At 47.2% G+C, this 15,961-nt stretch overlaps 1 protein-coding gene across 2 annotated transcripts; it reads right to left on the bottom strand.

Moving 5' to 3' along the window:
• Nucleotides 1-49: 49 nt before the first annotated feature.
• LOC127340858 (uncharacterized) lies at nucleotides 50-2,851 on the bottom strand. Of its 2 annotated transcripts, none has more exons than XM_051366609.1 (3): nucleotides 2,719-2,851; nucleotides 2,249-2,312; nucleotides 50-1,193 (listed from the first exon to the last, which is right to left on the bottom strand). In XM_051366609.1, the coding sequence occupies exon 3, from the start codon at nucleotides 1,129-1,131 to the stop codon at nucleotides 349-351; it is 783 nt and encodes a 260-aa protein (XP_051222569.1). In that variant the 5' UTR covers nucleotides 1,132-1,193; nucleotides 2,249-2,312; nucleotides 2,719-2,851; the 3' UTR covers nucleotides 50-348. The 2 variants fall into 2 exon arrangements, with proteins under 2 accessions (XP_051222569.1, XP_051222570.1); XM_051366610.2 differs by having other exon boundaries at nucleotides 50-1,159.
• Nucleotides 2,852-15,961: the final 13,110 nt, after the last annotated feature.

The following is a 15,961-nucleotide window of genomic DNA, read 5'->3' as shown; positions in this document are numbered from 1 at the left end:
TAGAAAAAAGGGCCCGTCAACGTAGCTCAACAAACAAGACGCTGCATCATATCAAACCAGTATGTTTAACCATCAAACTAGCCAAGCAAACATATCCCAAGAAAGCAAATGATGGGAAACAAACATCATCTAATGTCACCAAATGTATCAGTACAACAAGATAAGAGGCTTCGGAACTCACAACTAAGCCGAGAGAGTAACATTATGGAAAACAAATCACCGCCGAGATGGTAACATTATGGAAGACAAATCACCTTCATCCCTCACGGCGGTAACCCACCAGCTAATTGATTTCTGGGGCTGTTTTATCTCTCATGACTCCTAGGGAGTTAACTCTCTCCACTTCCTTCATGTCATTCCTCCAACAGAGTTGCTACGGTGATGGTCATCACGATTGTGGTGATGGTGGTGACCGTGATGGCGTTTGCTTTTGTGAGACCATTTATCATTCATCTTATCTCGTTCACTAGTAGCTGCTCCATCATCTGAGGACTCTCCTATGGAGCGGCTCCTGTGGTGCTTGTGGTTATCGGAATCTGAAGGCGTGTCCTCATCACTTGACCTATGACGCTTCCTGTGTCTGGACCTGCTCTTCTCCTCGGGGTCATCCTCTGATGACCTGTGGCGGCGTCTGCGACTCCTGGAATGGTGGTCCTTCTTGGTTGACCTCCGGTCTTCGACATCACTGTTGTAGTCTGAATCAGAGTCTGACCTTGAAGAGTGCCGGCGATGCTTTCTCTTGTGTGAGTGCTTCTTCCTGCGACATTCTTCCTCAGATCCACTATCCGGTTCATCGCTGTCACTCTCCTCACTAGAGCCTGAGCTCCTCCTCTTTGACCTGCACTTGCGCCTCCTAGCGCCGTCAGAATCAGAGTGGCCATGCTTCCTGTGCCTTCTGCGCTCCTTTCTCTTCCTGTGCTTCCGATCACTGTCACTCTCAGACTCACTATCAGATTCTGAGGAAGAATAGCTCCTCCTTCTGTGTTTTCTTGACTTGAGCTTCTTCTCCTTTTCTTCAGTGGCTTTAATTGCTGCCTCCAGTTTCTGCTGCCATTTCAGTGGGGCTTCTTTCTTCTCAAGGACTCTCTTCTTCTTCTCCTCAAGGATCTGCAGGAACTTCTTGGAATCCATCCCGGCGAAACTGATAAAGAGCTAAAACCTGCAGGGCCATGAAATGATGCAAGGAAGTGCATCTCATAGAAGAGAGAAATCACTGTTAGTTCATGGAACATCTAGGATTATCTAGCATGCTAGCAGAAAATGAAATGTCTAAATTCGGCCAGCATGTAGAACAATACCTCCAGACAACTCAACAAAGAAACTGGCAACCAATTTACAACTAACATCAGTCATACAAAAGCACAGTGCAGCTAATCCTTAAAACCAGCCAGCCAGTACAAGTGGATTGACAAGAGTGTGAATCATTTATTAAGCAAAGATAACACCCAACTAGTAGCAACTGTGAACCATGTCATCCCCTTGATATCAAACAGTAGCTCATAGGTTCAGAGCTGCTAACCTTGCAGAGCCTACAGATCTATTTTAACCAAAAACAATATGAAGCTCTAGTCACGAAATACAGCAAAAAATGTGAGAAAACCTGCCTTAAGTTTAAATGCAATTCCAACTGTCACTGAAGTTTAAATTTGAATGTTAATTCCAATTCTTAAGCAGTGAAGGAAGGAGACTACTGGTTATTGTCCTGAATCTCATTCTGACAACCTTGTATGGCAAAGCTTTTTAAATATCAATCATCCAAAGAATAATAAGTTTCTTCGAATGGGGTATTAGTTTAAATATGAAATGCATAAGCTCTAAAAAGCTCGGAGAGCAGTAAGGGGGGCACACAGACAACAAACAAAGTTCTTCTCAGGAGTTACAAAAAAATGTACACCAGCGTTGACTACCAACAGACAGCTAGAACTTTCAATTGTCATTTGATTTCAAGCTTTTCACAAAAAGAATTTGGGGGACACTGCTGGGAACAGACACACCCAAAACACGAAACCACACGGTTGAGTCCCCCAAATGACAATCCCGCGCTTTTGTCAGACGTAGTTTGGGGGACGCAACTAGAGATGCTCTTAAGCTGAGAGCAGAGGGAGCACACATACAACAAACCAAGCTTTTCTCAGCAGTTCAAACAGACTACACCAACCAAAAGCGTTGACTACCGACAGACAGCTAAGAATAATTGCAGTTCTAACAAACCGATGCGGGGAACATAGACAATTATACACTTTCTTACCTTGTCCTGAAGTTCCCGGCTACCAAGAGAGGTTGCTCGTATCTCCTCAGCACCAGATTTTCGCCTGCAGTAACAAAACAAAAGGTAAATCCCAGCAACTTCCAACAAGCTCTAACAGCAAACACGTCCACGGCTATGGTCGGGCCCCAAATCCGAATCCTAGAGCTCCCGCGGCACGAGAGATCTCAGAGTTCCGCACCAGAACCCGGAATGAACTCAGGAATCGCGGCAGATCTAGCTCGCGGCCGACGAAACCCTAGAATTCTCGACCACGGCGTTCAAAAATTGAGCGCGGAAAACCCATTCGCCTCGGCACTAGCCGACTGGATCTGGATCCTACGCGTCCGCACGGCGCGATCTAGAGCCCTACCCATACCGCCACCACCACGGTGGTCTACAATTCCAGGAAGAATATAAACGATCGGGGGAAATTCCGGCGGAGACGAACAAGGCGGAGCATCGCAACTCACCGTACCGAGGACGCGAGGCCGGCAGAGGTGGTGATGGCGATGCCGGCGGCGAGCGTGCCGGTCGCCGCGTCGACGAGGAAGGGGCGGCGTGTGGGAAAGGAGAAGTGCGACTTTGGCTTGGGTTGGGCTGGTGCTGGTGGCCGGCTGGACGTTTTATAAGCAGGAGTGCAGGACAAATTCGTTTCCGGTGGCGACACTGACTGTTGGGCCCCAAAGCAATTAGGTCGGCTCCTTCGTCCAGTTGGAGTTTTCCAAAAACTTCATGATTTCTTTCTCGAGCAAAAATGGACCATGCCAACCTTCCTTATTATTGTTTCAAAAAAGAAAATGCCAACCTCCCTTATTTGTTCACCTTCCTTCAGATAATGTTAGAAAATCCCAACCTTCCTTAGAGCATCTCTAGTTGATCCCCCATAACCCGAATTCAAATATTTTGGAGCAGGGGAGTACATACGAGATATGAAGTGCGAATAAAAAAAAAACAGATACTCAAACTCATACTGTGAATTCAAACAAAAATTCGTGTGAGAAACGCAGAAGACAAACGATCGAGCTAGAAATTTAGAAGCTGGCATCAGTCCATCACAGAGCCATTACATATGGAAAGTTCAACTTTATTGTCGACGGACCTACTCCTAACCCTAATGATTGGCCGGCAGACGGACAACACGAAGATGTCGGGGGTGACCAGGTGAACTAGGCGCCATAGTTGCCACTGTCGTGATTCGGCGGATACGCGAATCCGTGCATGATGTTGAGGTTCTCCAGGCACTTATGGTGGAAAGCGTGCTCCTTCTTCGCCTCCTCCGCCCGGCGCTGCAACTCGGTGTCGCCAGGGTTTGCCCTCGCCGTATCCCGAGCCTCGACGAAGACTTGCAGCGCGTCATAGCTGCGGTTGAGCGCCGGGAACATGACATCGTACACCAGGTCCGCCCGCGAGCGTTGCCACGCTCGTGGGTTGCTTTGGGGGAGCGCTTCTCGAGCCCGCACCTGACGCGAGAGCCATGGATAATCACCGCGGGAGATCGGGTGCATGGGCGGCGGAGCGGGAGGCGGCACCCGCGAGCTCCCCGCCCCCACGCCATTGGCTCCGAATGGTAAGAGGTGACCGGTGGCCTCCTCGCCCGCTTCCTCTGCACCGAGGGAGTCGTTCCGCACCGGGGAGGTCATCCTCAGGCGGAGGACTCCGCGAGGGCGTTGTAGACGTTGGCTCTCCGCCTCGGTGTCGGTGGGTGGGCTTCGCGGGCGGCGACCAGATCCACTTCCGAACGCCATGGCACCGTTGATTTGTCCTTGGAGTTGTGGAAAAGGAAATGTGGCAACGAGAAATTGCGGCGGGGTGCTCGGGGATACGAACCCTAATCGCCCTCGGTACGTGATATATAGCGGCACAGTGGGAAGCTATCAGGTACCTTGGATACTTCTATCTGGGCCGGGCCATTTTCCAGTTTTTGTTCGGGCCACAAAAATGTCATTCGCCGGAAACATCCGGAGTTTTCCATGCCCGGCCTGTTTTCCGGAATCTGCCTGAGATGCTCTTATTTTTGCACCTTGAGCATGTACTCTAGTCAAATTTCGAAAACACAGAATTTGTGCACGTCATGAATAGCTTGTCTTTGAATGCAATTAAATTTGCTTACAACTTTCCAAGACCGGCTACTGATCCTCCACCACTACCCTCGGCCGCTCAATCAAAACTAAAACAGGGTTTCTCTACTTGGTTTAGTTTCAAAAACAATTCATACTTTGTGACAAATCTCCGCGTGCATTACTTTATTATTAGGATGCGTTTGGTTACTCTCCAGCCTCCAGCTTCCAAAAATCTATGTAAAAAGTTGACCGATCATACCAGGTCTGATAAGCTAACTCAAATTGGGCCAAAAACGGTGTACAAAACTCGGTGCAAGCTTTTTGCTCATCCGTGGATCTGGAGATGGTAGATTTCACTCATATTGCGCCGGTATGCCATCGCCAAGTGAGAGGTCGAACCATGCACTTCTATTTCCAGTGCGTATCATATCCTTGCTCCTTCCGACTGTTTCCCTTCTCTAGCCCCATCTCCTCCCGAAAGAACCATATGACAGTCTGGTAGTATGAGATACGTAGTTGTTCTGTCTATGTTTTTTTTTCGATAAAGGGAATATATTGATATCAAGAAGATACCAATTACACCCAGCCTCTGCAACAACGCACCACCCTAAAGGCACTACGGATGCACACAGCCAAAAAAAGGAAAAGAAAACTAAGAAACAAAAGCCCGCTACAGGCCTAACAACAGCAGTACATCCACCGCCAAGACAACACCTGAATTACAGACTCTCCAAAAAACGACGCCTCCAAAAAGGGAACAGTGCTCAAACACCATCGTCGCCCGATCAAAGATCTTAGGTTTTCACCCTGAAGATAGTCCCCGCTCTCAAAACAATGCCTCCACCAAGGCCATTGCCAGGCACAATCAGTTAAGGCCAGACCTTGGGTTTTCACCCTGAAAGGTAGGACTCTACGCTTCACCTGTGTTGTCGCCCCCACTTTTCGTACCGCTGTTGTGAAGCCCGGAACACCAAGCCAGTCTCTCAACAGCGTGGAGACTTGAACCTCCCTTAGCTAGTCCTCTCCTCCGGCCTTCATGAAATTCTCTTCTTCCGACGTTCATCATGGATCCATAGTCACTTGATGTCAACACAGAAAAAGAGCTTCGCGCCGCTCCCTCCAGAACCAATCGGTCGGAATAAAAGCATGGGTGCGCACGACCGAATACCTCCGATCCAGCAAACTCTAGGCAAAGCACTATTACATTCGCCGGCGGAGCCTTCCGGAACTCAACCCTCCGGCCAGATCACGAGTCCAGGCCTCCGGTAGGTCCTCCTCTTCACGCAAGAGAGGCCCTAGGACCGCCGCCTTTTATTCTGCAAGACATGAGATCCCAAGATCCACCATATCTTGCTGGCCATCTCCGGCGGAAGGAGGAGGCCGCCGCCAAGATCGGGGCCGCCGCCCCGACGCCCAAGTGATGCGGGCAGAGCCGCAGACCATCGATGCAACCCGCGATGGAACCATGGTGCAGGAGCTCGGGGCCCTTGATACGCGTACAGCACGCGTCCGTTGGGAACCTCAAGAGGAAGGTGTGATGCGTACAGCGGCAAGTTTTCCCTCAGTATGAAACCAAGGTTTATCGAACCAGTAGGAGCCAAGAAGCACGTTGAAGGTTGATGGCGGCGAGATGTAGTGCGGCGCAACACCAGGGATTCCGGCGCCAACGTGGAACCTGCACAACACAAACCAAGTACTTTGCCCCAACGAAACAAATGAGGTTGTCAATCTCACCGGCTTCTTGTAACAAAGGATTAGATGTATAGTGTGGATGATGATTGTTTGCGTAAAAACAAGAGAACAAAGATGTGCAAGAGATTGTATTTCAGTATAGAGAATTGGACCGGGGTCCACAGTTCACTAGAGGTGTCTCTCCCATAAGATAAAAAGCATGTTGGGTGAACAAATTACAGTTGGGCAATTGACAAATAAAGAGGGCATGACCATGCACATACATATTATGATGAGTATAGTGAGATTTAATTGGGCATTACGACAAAGTACATAGACCGCTATCCAGCATGCATCTATGCCTAAAAAGTCCACCTTCAGGTTATCATCCGAACCCCTCCGTATTAAGTTGCTAACAACGAGACAATTGCATTAAGTATTGCGCGTAATGTAATCAAGAACTACATCCTCGAACATAGCACCAATGTTTTATCCCTAGTGGCAACAAAGACATCCATAATCTTAGAGATTTCTGTCACTTCCCCAGATTCACGGAGACATGAACCCACTATCGAGCATAAATACTCCCTCTTGGAGTTACAAGCATCTACTTGGCCAGAGCATCTACTAGTAACGGAGAGCATGCAAGATCATAAACAACACATAGACATAAATTGATAATCAACATAACAAGTATTCTCTATTCATCGGATCCCAACAAACACAACATATAGAATTACAGATAGATGATCTTGATCATGTTCGGCAGCTCACAAGACCCGACAATTAAGCACAATGGGGAGAAGACAACCATCTAGCTACTGCTATGGACCCATAGTCCAGGGGTAGACTACACACACATCACTCCGGAGGCGACCATGGCGGCGTAGAGTCCTCCGGGAGATGATTCCCCTCTCCGGCAGGGTGCCGGAGGCGAACTCCTCAATCCCAAGAGATGGGATTGGCGGCTGCGGCGTCTCCGGGAAAGTTTTCCGTATCGTGGCTCTCAGATCGGGGGTTTCGCGACGAAGGCTATTTGTAGGCGGAAGGGCAGGTCAGGGGGCCACACGAGGGGCCCACACTACAGGTCGGCGCGGCCAGGGCTTGGGCCGCGCCGCCCTAGGGTGTGGCCACCTCGTGGCCCCACTTCGTCTCCTCTTCGGTCTTCTGGAAGCTTTCTGGCAAAATAGGACCCTGGGCGTTGATTTCGTCCAATTCCGAGAATATTTCCTTACTAGGATTTCTGAAACCAAAAACAGCAGAAAACAAAGAATCGCACTTCGGCATCTTGTTAATAGGTTAGTTCCAGAAAATGCACGAATATGACATAAAGTGTGCATAAAACATGTAGATATCATCAATAATGTGGCATGGAACATAAGAAATTATCGATACGTCGGAGACGTATCAGCATCCCCAAGCTTAGTTCCTGCTCATCCCGAGCAGGTAAACGATAAACAAAGATAATTTCTGGAGTGACATGCCATCATAACCTTGATCATACTATTTGTAAAGCATATGTAGTGAATGCAGCGATCAAAACAATGTATATGACATGAGTAAACAAGTGAATCATATAGCAAAGACTTTTCATGAATAGTACTTCAAGACAAGCATCAATAAGTCTTGCATAAGAGTTGACTCATAAAGCAATAATTCATAGTAAAAGCATTGAAGCAACACAAAGGAAGATTAAGTTTCAGCGGTTGCTTTCAACTTGTAACATGTATATCTCATGGATATTGTCAACATAGAGTAATATAACAAGTGCAATATGCAAGTATGTAGGAATCAATGCACAGTTCACACAAGTGTTTGCTTATTGAGATGGAGAGAAATAGGTGAACTGACTCAACAATAAAAGTAAAAGAATGGTCCTTCAAAGAGGAAAGCATCGATTGTTATATTTGTGCTAGAGCTTTGATTTTGAAAACAAGAAACAATTTTGTCAACGGTAGTAATAAAGCATATGTATCATGTAAATTATATCTTATAAGTTGCAAGCCTCATGCATAGTATACTAATAGTGCCCGCACCTTGTCCTAATTAGCTTGGACTACCGGGATCATCGCAATGCACATGTTTTAACCAAGTGTCACAAAGGGGTACCTCTATGCCGCCTGTACAAAGGTCTAAGGAGAAAGCTCGCATCGGATTTCTCGCTATTGATTATTCTCAACTTAGACATCCATACCGGGACAACATAGACAAGAGATAATGGACTCCTCTTTTATGCATAAGCATATAGCAACAATTAATTTTCTCATATGAGATTGAGGATATATGTCCAAAACTGAAACTTCCACCATGGATCATGGCTTTAGTTAGCGGCCCAATGTTCTTCTCTAACAATATGCATGCTCTAACCATAAGGTGGTAGATCGCTCTTACTTCAGACAAGACGAACATGCATAGCAACTCACATGAAATTCAACAAAGAGTAGTTGATGGCGTCCCCAGTGAACATGGTTATCGCACAACGAGCAACTTAATAAGAGATAAAGTGCATAAGTACATATTCAATACCACAATAGTTTTTAAGCTATTTGTCCCATGAGCTATATATTGTAAAGGTGAAGAATGGAAATTTAAAGGTAGCACTCAAGCAATTTACTTTGGAATGGCGGAGAAATACCATGTAGTAGGTAGGTATGGTGGACACAAATGGCATAGTAGTTGGCTCAAGTATTTTGGATGCATGAGAAGTATTCCCTCTCGATACAAGGTTTAGGCTAGCAAGGCTATTTGAAACAAACACAAGGATGAAGCAGTGCAGAAAAACTCACATAAAAGACATATTGAAAATATTATAAGACTCTACACCGTCTTCCTTGTTGTTCAAACTCAATACTAGAAATTATCTAGACCTTAGAGAGACCAAATATGCAAACCAAATTTTAGCATGCTTTATGTATTTCTTCATTAATAGGTGCAAAGTATATGATGCAAGAGCTTAAACATGAGCACAACAATTGCCAAGTATCACATTATCCAAGACATTTTAGCAAATTACTACATGTATCATTTTCCAATTCCAACCATATAACAAATTAACGAAGAAGAAACTTTGCCATGAATACTATGAGTAAAGCCTAAGGACATACTTGTCCATATGCTACAGCGGAGCGTGTCTCTCTCCCACAAAGTGAATGCTAGGATCCATTTTATTCAAACAAAACAAAAAACAAAAACAAACCGACGCTCCAAGAAAAGCACATAAGCTGTGATGGAATAAAAATATAGTTTCAGGGGAGGAACCTGATAATGTTGTCGATGAAGAAGGGGATGCCTTGGGCATCCCCAAGCTTAGACGCTTGAGTCTTCTTGATATATGCAGGGGTGAACCACCGGGGCATCCCCAAGCTTAGAGCTTTCACTCTCCTTGATCATGTTGTATCATCTCCCTCTCTTGATCCTTGAAAACTTCCTCCACACCAAACTTAGAACAACTCATTAGAGGGTTAGTGCACAATCAAAATATACATGTTCAGAGGTGACATAATCATTCTTAACACTTCTGGACATTGCACAAAGCTACTGAAAGTCAATGGAATCGAAATATCCATCGAACATAACAAAACTGGCAATGCGAAATAAAAGGCAGAATCTGTCAAAACTGAACAGTTCGTATTGACGAATTTTATCGAGGCACCAGACTTGCTCAAATGAAAATGCTCAAATTGAATGAAAGTTGCGTACATATCTGATGATCACTCACGTAAATTGGCATAATTTTCTGAGTTACCTACAGAGAATTTTGCCCAGATTCGTGACAGCAAAGAAATCTGTTTCTGCGCAGTAATCCAAATCTAGTATGAACTTTACTATCAACGACTTTACTTGGCACAACAAAACACTAAACTAAGATAAGGAGAGGTTGCTACAGTAGTAAACAACTTCCAAGACACAAAATAAAAACCAAGTACTGTAGTAAAAAAAACATGGGTTGTCTCCCATAAGCGCTTTTCTTTAACGCCTTTCAGCTAGGCGCAGAAAGTGTGTATCAAGTATTATCAAAGGGTGGTGCATCTTCAGCGGGGTGTGGAGTTTTCTCAGCCAAGCATAGTATATTGGATACATAAGTTTTGGCGTCTCCCTTTTCATTAGTCTTGGGCTTGCTACTCTCATCAAACAAATTTTCAGGAACAAGCCAAGCATAGTTATTTTCTAGTGCATCATTCATCGCTAGGAGCTTACATGGTATTGGTGCTTTGATCTCCCCACCATCATTAATATTATTAGTGTACCTTATTCTATCCATGTCCATCTTTTCAAGGAGACTAACAAAATTGGTGCAAGAACCAAGCATGTCATATTTAGCAAAGACCTTTCTAGCCTCCCTTGCTAGACCACCAAATTCTCTAAGAAGGGTTTCTAAGACAAAATCTTTCTTTTCCCCCTCTTCCATATCACCAAGTGTGAGAAACATGTGTTGGATTATAGGATTGAGATTAACAAATTTAGTTTCCAACATGCGAACTAAAGCAGCAGCAATTTCATAAGTAGGAGCAAGATCTACCAAGTGTCTATCTTCAAATCGTCAACGGTACTAACATGGTTGAAAAATTCTTCTATATTATTTCTTCCAATTATAGACCTGCGTCCTACCGGCATGTTTTTTACGGTAAAATTAAAAGGAAACATAATGAAATAAGTGAAGTAACTGCAAGTAACTAATTTTTTTGTGTTTTTGATATAGCAAACAAGATAGCAAATAAAGTAAAACTAGCAACTAATTTTTTTGTATTTTGATTTAGTGCAGCAAACAAAGTAGTAAATAAAACTAAGCAAGACAAAAACAAAGTAAAGAGATTGCGATGTGGAGACTCCCCTTGCAGCGTGTCTTGATCTCCCCGGTAACGGCGCCAGAAAAAGTGCTTGATACGCGTACATCACGCGTCCGTTGGGAACCCCAAGAGGAAGGTGTGATGCGTACAGCGGCAAGTTTTCCCTCAGTATGAAACCAAGGTTTATCGAACCAGTAGGAGCCAAGAAGCACGTTGAAGGTTGATGGCGGCGAGATGTAGTGCGGCGCAACACCAGGGATTCCGGCACCAACGTGGAACCTGCACAACACAAACCAAGTACTTTGCCCCAACGAAACAAATGAGGTTGTCAATCTCACCGGCTTGCTGTAACAAAGGATTAGATGTATAGTGTGGATGATGATTGTTTGCGAGAAAAACAGATAACAAAGATTGCAAGAGATTGTATTTCAGTATAGAGAATTGGACCGGGGTCCACAGTTCACTAGAGGTGTCTCTCCCATAAGATAAACAGCATGTTGGGTGAACAAATTACAGTTGGGCAATTGACAAATAAAGAGGGCATGACCATGCACATACATATTATGATGAGTATAGTGAGATTTAATTGGGCATTACGACAAAGTACATAGACCGCTATCCAGCATGCATCTATGCCTAAAAAGTCCACCTTCAGGTTATCATCCGAACTCCCTCCAGTATTAAGTTGCTAACAACAGACAATTGCATTAAGTATTGCGCGTAATGTAATCAGTAACTACATCCTCGAATATAGCATCAATGTTTTATCCCTAGTGGCAACAGCACATCCATAATCTTAGAGATTTATGTCACTTCCCCAGATTCACGGAGACATGAACCCACTATCGAGCATAAATACTCCCTCTTGGAGTTACAAGCATCTACTTGGCCAGAGCATCTACTAGTAACAGAGAGCATGCAAGATCATAAACAACACATAGACATAAATTGATAATCAACATAACAAGTATTCTCTATTCATCGGATCCCAACAAACACAACATATAGAATTACAGATAGATGATCTTGATCATGTTCGGCAGCTCACAAGACCCGACAATTAAGCACAATGGGGAGAAGACAACCATCTAGCTACTGCTATGGACCCATAGTCCAGGGGTAGACTACTCACACATCACTCCGGAGGCGACCATGGCGGCGTAGAGTCCTCCGGGAGATGATTCCCCTCTCCGGCAGGGTGCCGGAGGCGATCTCCTGAATCCCCCGAGATGGGATTGGCGGCGGCGGCGTCTCTGAAAAGTTTTCCGTATCGTGGCTCTCGGTACTGGGGGTTTCGCGACGAAGGCTATTTGTAGGCGGAAGGGCAGGTCAGGGGGCCACACGAGGGGCCCACACTACAGGTCGGCGCGGCCAGGGCTTGGGCCGCGCTGCCCTAGGGTGTGGCCACCTCGTGGCCCCACTTCGTCTCCTCTTCGGTCTTCTGGAAGCTTCGTGGCAAAATAGGACCCTGGGCGTTGATTTCTTCCAATTCCGAGAATATTTCCTTACTAGAATTTCTGAAACCAAAAACAGCGAAAACAAAGAATCGGCACTTCGGCATCTTGTTAATAGGTTCGTTCCAGAAAATGCACGAATATGACATAAAGTGTGCATAAAACATGTAGATATCATCAATAATGTGGCATGGAACATAAGAAATTATCGATACGTCGGAGACGTATCAGCCCTCCAGACCCATGCGGGTCCAGATCGAGCCCAACCACCCCACCGCCATCTGCCCACCGCCAGTCGCCGCACCTCCGGCCGCCGTTGCCACGCACCACCACCGCAAGGCCCGAGATCGAGCGCCGCCGTCGCCGAGCCCTGCCGCGACCAGCAGGAGCCCCGCCCCCGCCACACCGCGCGAGCTTTGCCCGGCAGCGCCTTCGGCGGGGGCGGAGGGAAGGGAGGACGGATGGGAGGGGTACTCGGAGCGGCGGCAGGGTGGAGCCCCGGTGCGGCGCGAGTTGTTCTATCTATGTACTTTGTTGTTTGCAACTTTGATGTCTTACCATGCTTATGTCCGTGATTATTATAGTGTACCTATACAAAAGTGACATACATCTTTGTAGACAAGTGTGAAGAATGGCTGATGAATGGACCGATGAGAACACCAAGATTCTCACTAAGATTCGGACTAAGATTCTCACCGAGTTCACCCAAGAGAGGATGGGAAATAGGCCAAACACCTACTTGACCCTGGGTGCATTTGAGGAGGTGGCTATTCAATTCAAAAATAGAATAAGGCTCCAGCTCATACATCCGTTGTTCTCATTCCAATTTGGAGTTTTTTCAAAACTTCATGATAACTTTCTCGAGCAAAGAGGACCATGCCAACCTTTCTTTTTATTTTTTCAGAAAAATAATGCCAACCTTCCTTACTTGTTCACCTTGAGCCACTACCAACCTTCCTTACTTGTTAAGCGAGGCCGGCGGAGGTAGCGGCGGCGAGCGTGCCGGTCGCCACGTCCACGAGGAAGGGGGAGTGCGACTTTGGCTGGTGGCCGGCTCGGGAACGGTGATGCGACTTAGAGCATGTCTAACATGCCTCGTATTTCGCTGCCCCGTATAACGCTCGTATTTCGCCCCGTATCGAAAAACTGCTAACGGAAGAGCCATTCCGTCTAGCAGACCCCGTATTTTCAAAAATAAAAATCCCGGGAAGTTCATCTTCATTGATCATACTACGGATCATACATACATTCTGATCATACTACGGATCATACTACATCTATCCTACATCTACTCGTCAAGGATGACGTAGGGGATGAAGGCGATGGAGGCCACCTCCTCCTGCGCCTCCCGCGCCTCGAACTCCCGGACGGCGGCGATGGCCGCCGCCTCCTCCTCTGCCTCCGCCCGAGCTTTCTCGGCGGCATCCGCCTCGGATTCGGCCACCGCACGCCGGAAGGCCGCCTCCTCCTCTGCCGCCTCCTCTTCCTCCTCGGCGCCTCCGCTTCCTCCACCGCTGGTGCTGTCGATGGTCGCCGCCCATGCCGCCTTGGACGCGCGGTCGCGCTGCCACTCGGCGAGCCACTTCTCGAAGGCTCCGCCGCTCATCGGCTTGAGCGGCGGGTCTTGTTGGTACCACCGCCCACCGGCGGCGTACTCCCAGAGCGAATCCGGCACGTACAGCGCGCCGGCGTACCGGCACGCCGCACAGCGGCTCCCGGCGGCGGATCTCTTGCACTTGAGCCGCCACGCCTCCTCAACGGTGTCCGGCGAGCGGGATCGCTTCGACCCGCTCGCCGGCGAGGCAGTACTCCGGCGGCGGGAGTCCATGCCGGAGATGGGGTGGAATGCGGCGCGGGGGAGCGAGGAATTTCTCGCCGGAGAAGGATGGAGGAGGCGGCGGCGCACGGCGGAGCTAGGGCTGCGAGTGAGGGGACCTGCGCCCAGTATAAGTAGGGGGCGACGGGGCCGATTTCCTGGGCCCCGTATTCCGCCGAAACGGGCCAGCCCGAATACGGGGCTTGCTAGACGGCCCAAATCGCACCTGCCCCGTATCCCGCCGGAATTTTACGGGGTGGGCGGGTTATACGGGGCCTGTTAGACATGCTCTTAGTCTGGACACAGCCTGCCCGATGTTTTTTTTTTTACGCTGCCCGATGTTTTATAAGCAGTAGCGTAGGACAAATTCATTTCCGATGCCGACACTGACTGTTGGGCCCCGAAGCAATTAGGTGGGCTCCTGCGTCCGTTGTTCTTTTTCCAGTTTGGAGTTTTCAAAAAACTTCATGATTACTTTCTCGAGCAAAAGGATATTGCCAACCTTCCTTATTATTGTTTCAAAAAGAAAATGCCAACCTTCCTTCTTTGTTCACCTTGGACCAGTACCCACCTGATATAATGTCACAGTGATCGTGGCTCAACTCATACGGGATAATGTCAGAAGATCCAACTGATCGCGGATCAAGTCGAAAACGTTAGAAAATACCAACCTTCCTTATAGAACATCTCTAGTCTTCCTTATAGAACATCTCTAGTAGATCCTCCATAACCCGAATCCAAATATTCTGGAGCAGGGGAGCTACATACGAGATATGAAGTACGAATAAAAAAAAAGATACTCAAAATCATACTACAAATTCAAACGAAATTTCATGAAAGAAACACACAAAAAAAAGATCTAGATAGAAATTTAAAAGTTCGTCATCGCAAACCATTAAATTGTTGATTTATTGTGCCTACACTTAGTGGCCCATACTAGATTTCAGATTTTCCTATAAATCTCAAAGCCCACATAGTGGAAGCCTCGTGAGTTTGAGCCTAAATTGGTGGCAGCTTACTAGGGAGTGGCAAGAGGTGGGAAGTTTAGTCCCACATGGAAAGTTGGGAGGAAGTTAGACCACCTTATAAGGTGGGTTGTTCCACCACTAGTAAGTGAGTGAGAATAGGAGTGCTACACGTGCGCGCTCCTCCTCCTCCTCGCTCGGACGCGTCGCAGTTAGTCGGTTCGGGTCGCTCCCGGATCGTGGGCTACGTGGGCGTGGCCCACGTTGCCTAGGGTTTCCCGAGCCTATATAATCTCTTGCCTGGCTACCGCAGAAATATACTGAATACACGAGTTAGGGTTTCCACCTCTCTCTGCTTGCGCTGCCATCGTAGCCTACTCCATCCCGCTCGCCGACGTGCATCGGCGAACGGGAGAGCAGGTCTCCGGAACCACTTGTCCTTGCGATCCTGTACGGGAGAGGGCGAATTAGGTTTTTGGGAAGCGCTCTGCGCGACTGCTTGAGCTCTTCATCACGGGTCCCCTTCCGTCCAAGTCGGGCGGTGCTGCCTACCGTCGTCTTCAACGCCGTCTACTTCGACCCGTCGTCAACAACGTTGTCAACAACGTTACTGCCGCGACATCATCTGCTACACCTCCACCGCCACCTCCACCAGATCGGTACGTGCGACATATCTCCTCTGCTTAGCGATGGATGCTGTACCGTTTGCGCTGCTGCTACTCATGTTGATTAATGCATCTAGTATGTTTGAGTTTCACATGTTACTAGTTGCTGCCATCATGTTTTATATTCTGGAATTAATCATGGAAATTGTGCCTAATTATCAAACAATCCAAAAACCTAATTGTAGGCAATTTCCTGAGTTAACAATGGCTGGTTTTGCTGATGCACTGAGGCCGGATAAGTTTTCCGGTGTGCACTTTAAGAGGTGGCAGTATAAGGCCATGCTCTGGCTTACTC

This window comes from Lolium perenne, chromosome 3 (assembly GCF_019359855.2).
Source record: "Lolium perenne isolate Kyuss_39 chromosome 3, Kyuss_2.0, whole genome shotgun sequence".
Classification (NCBI taxonomy): Eukaryota; Viridiplantae; Streptophyta; class Magnoliopsida; order Poales; family Poaceae; genus Lolium; species Lolium perenne.
This window is presented reverse-complemented; position numbering and strand designations above follow the sequence as displayed.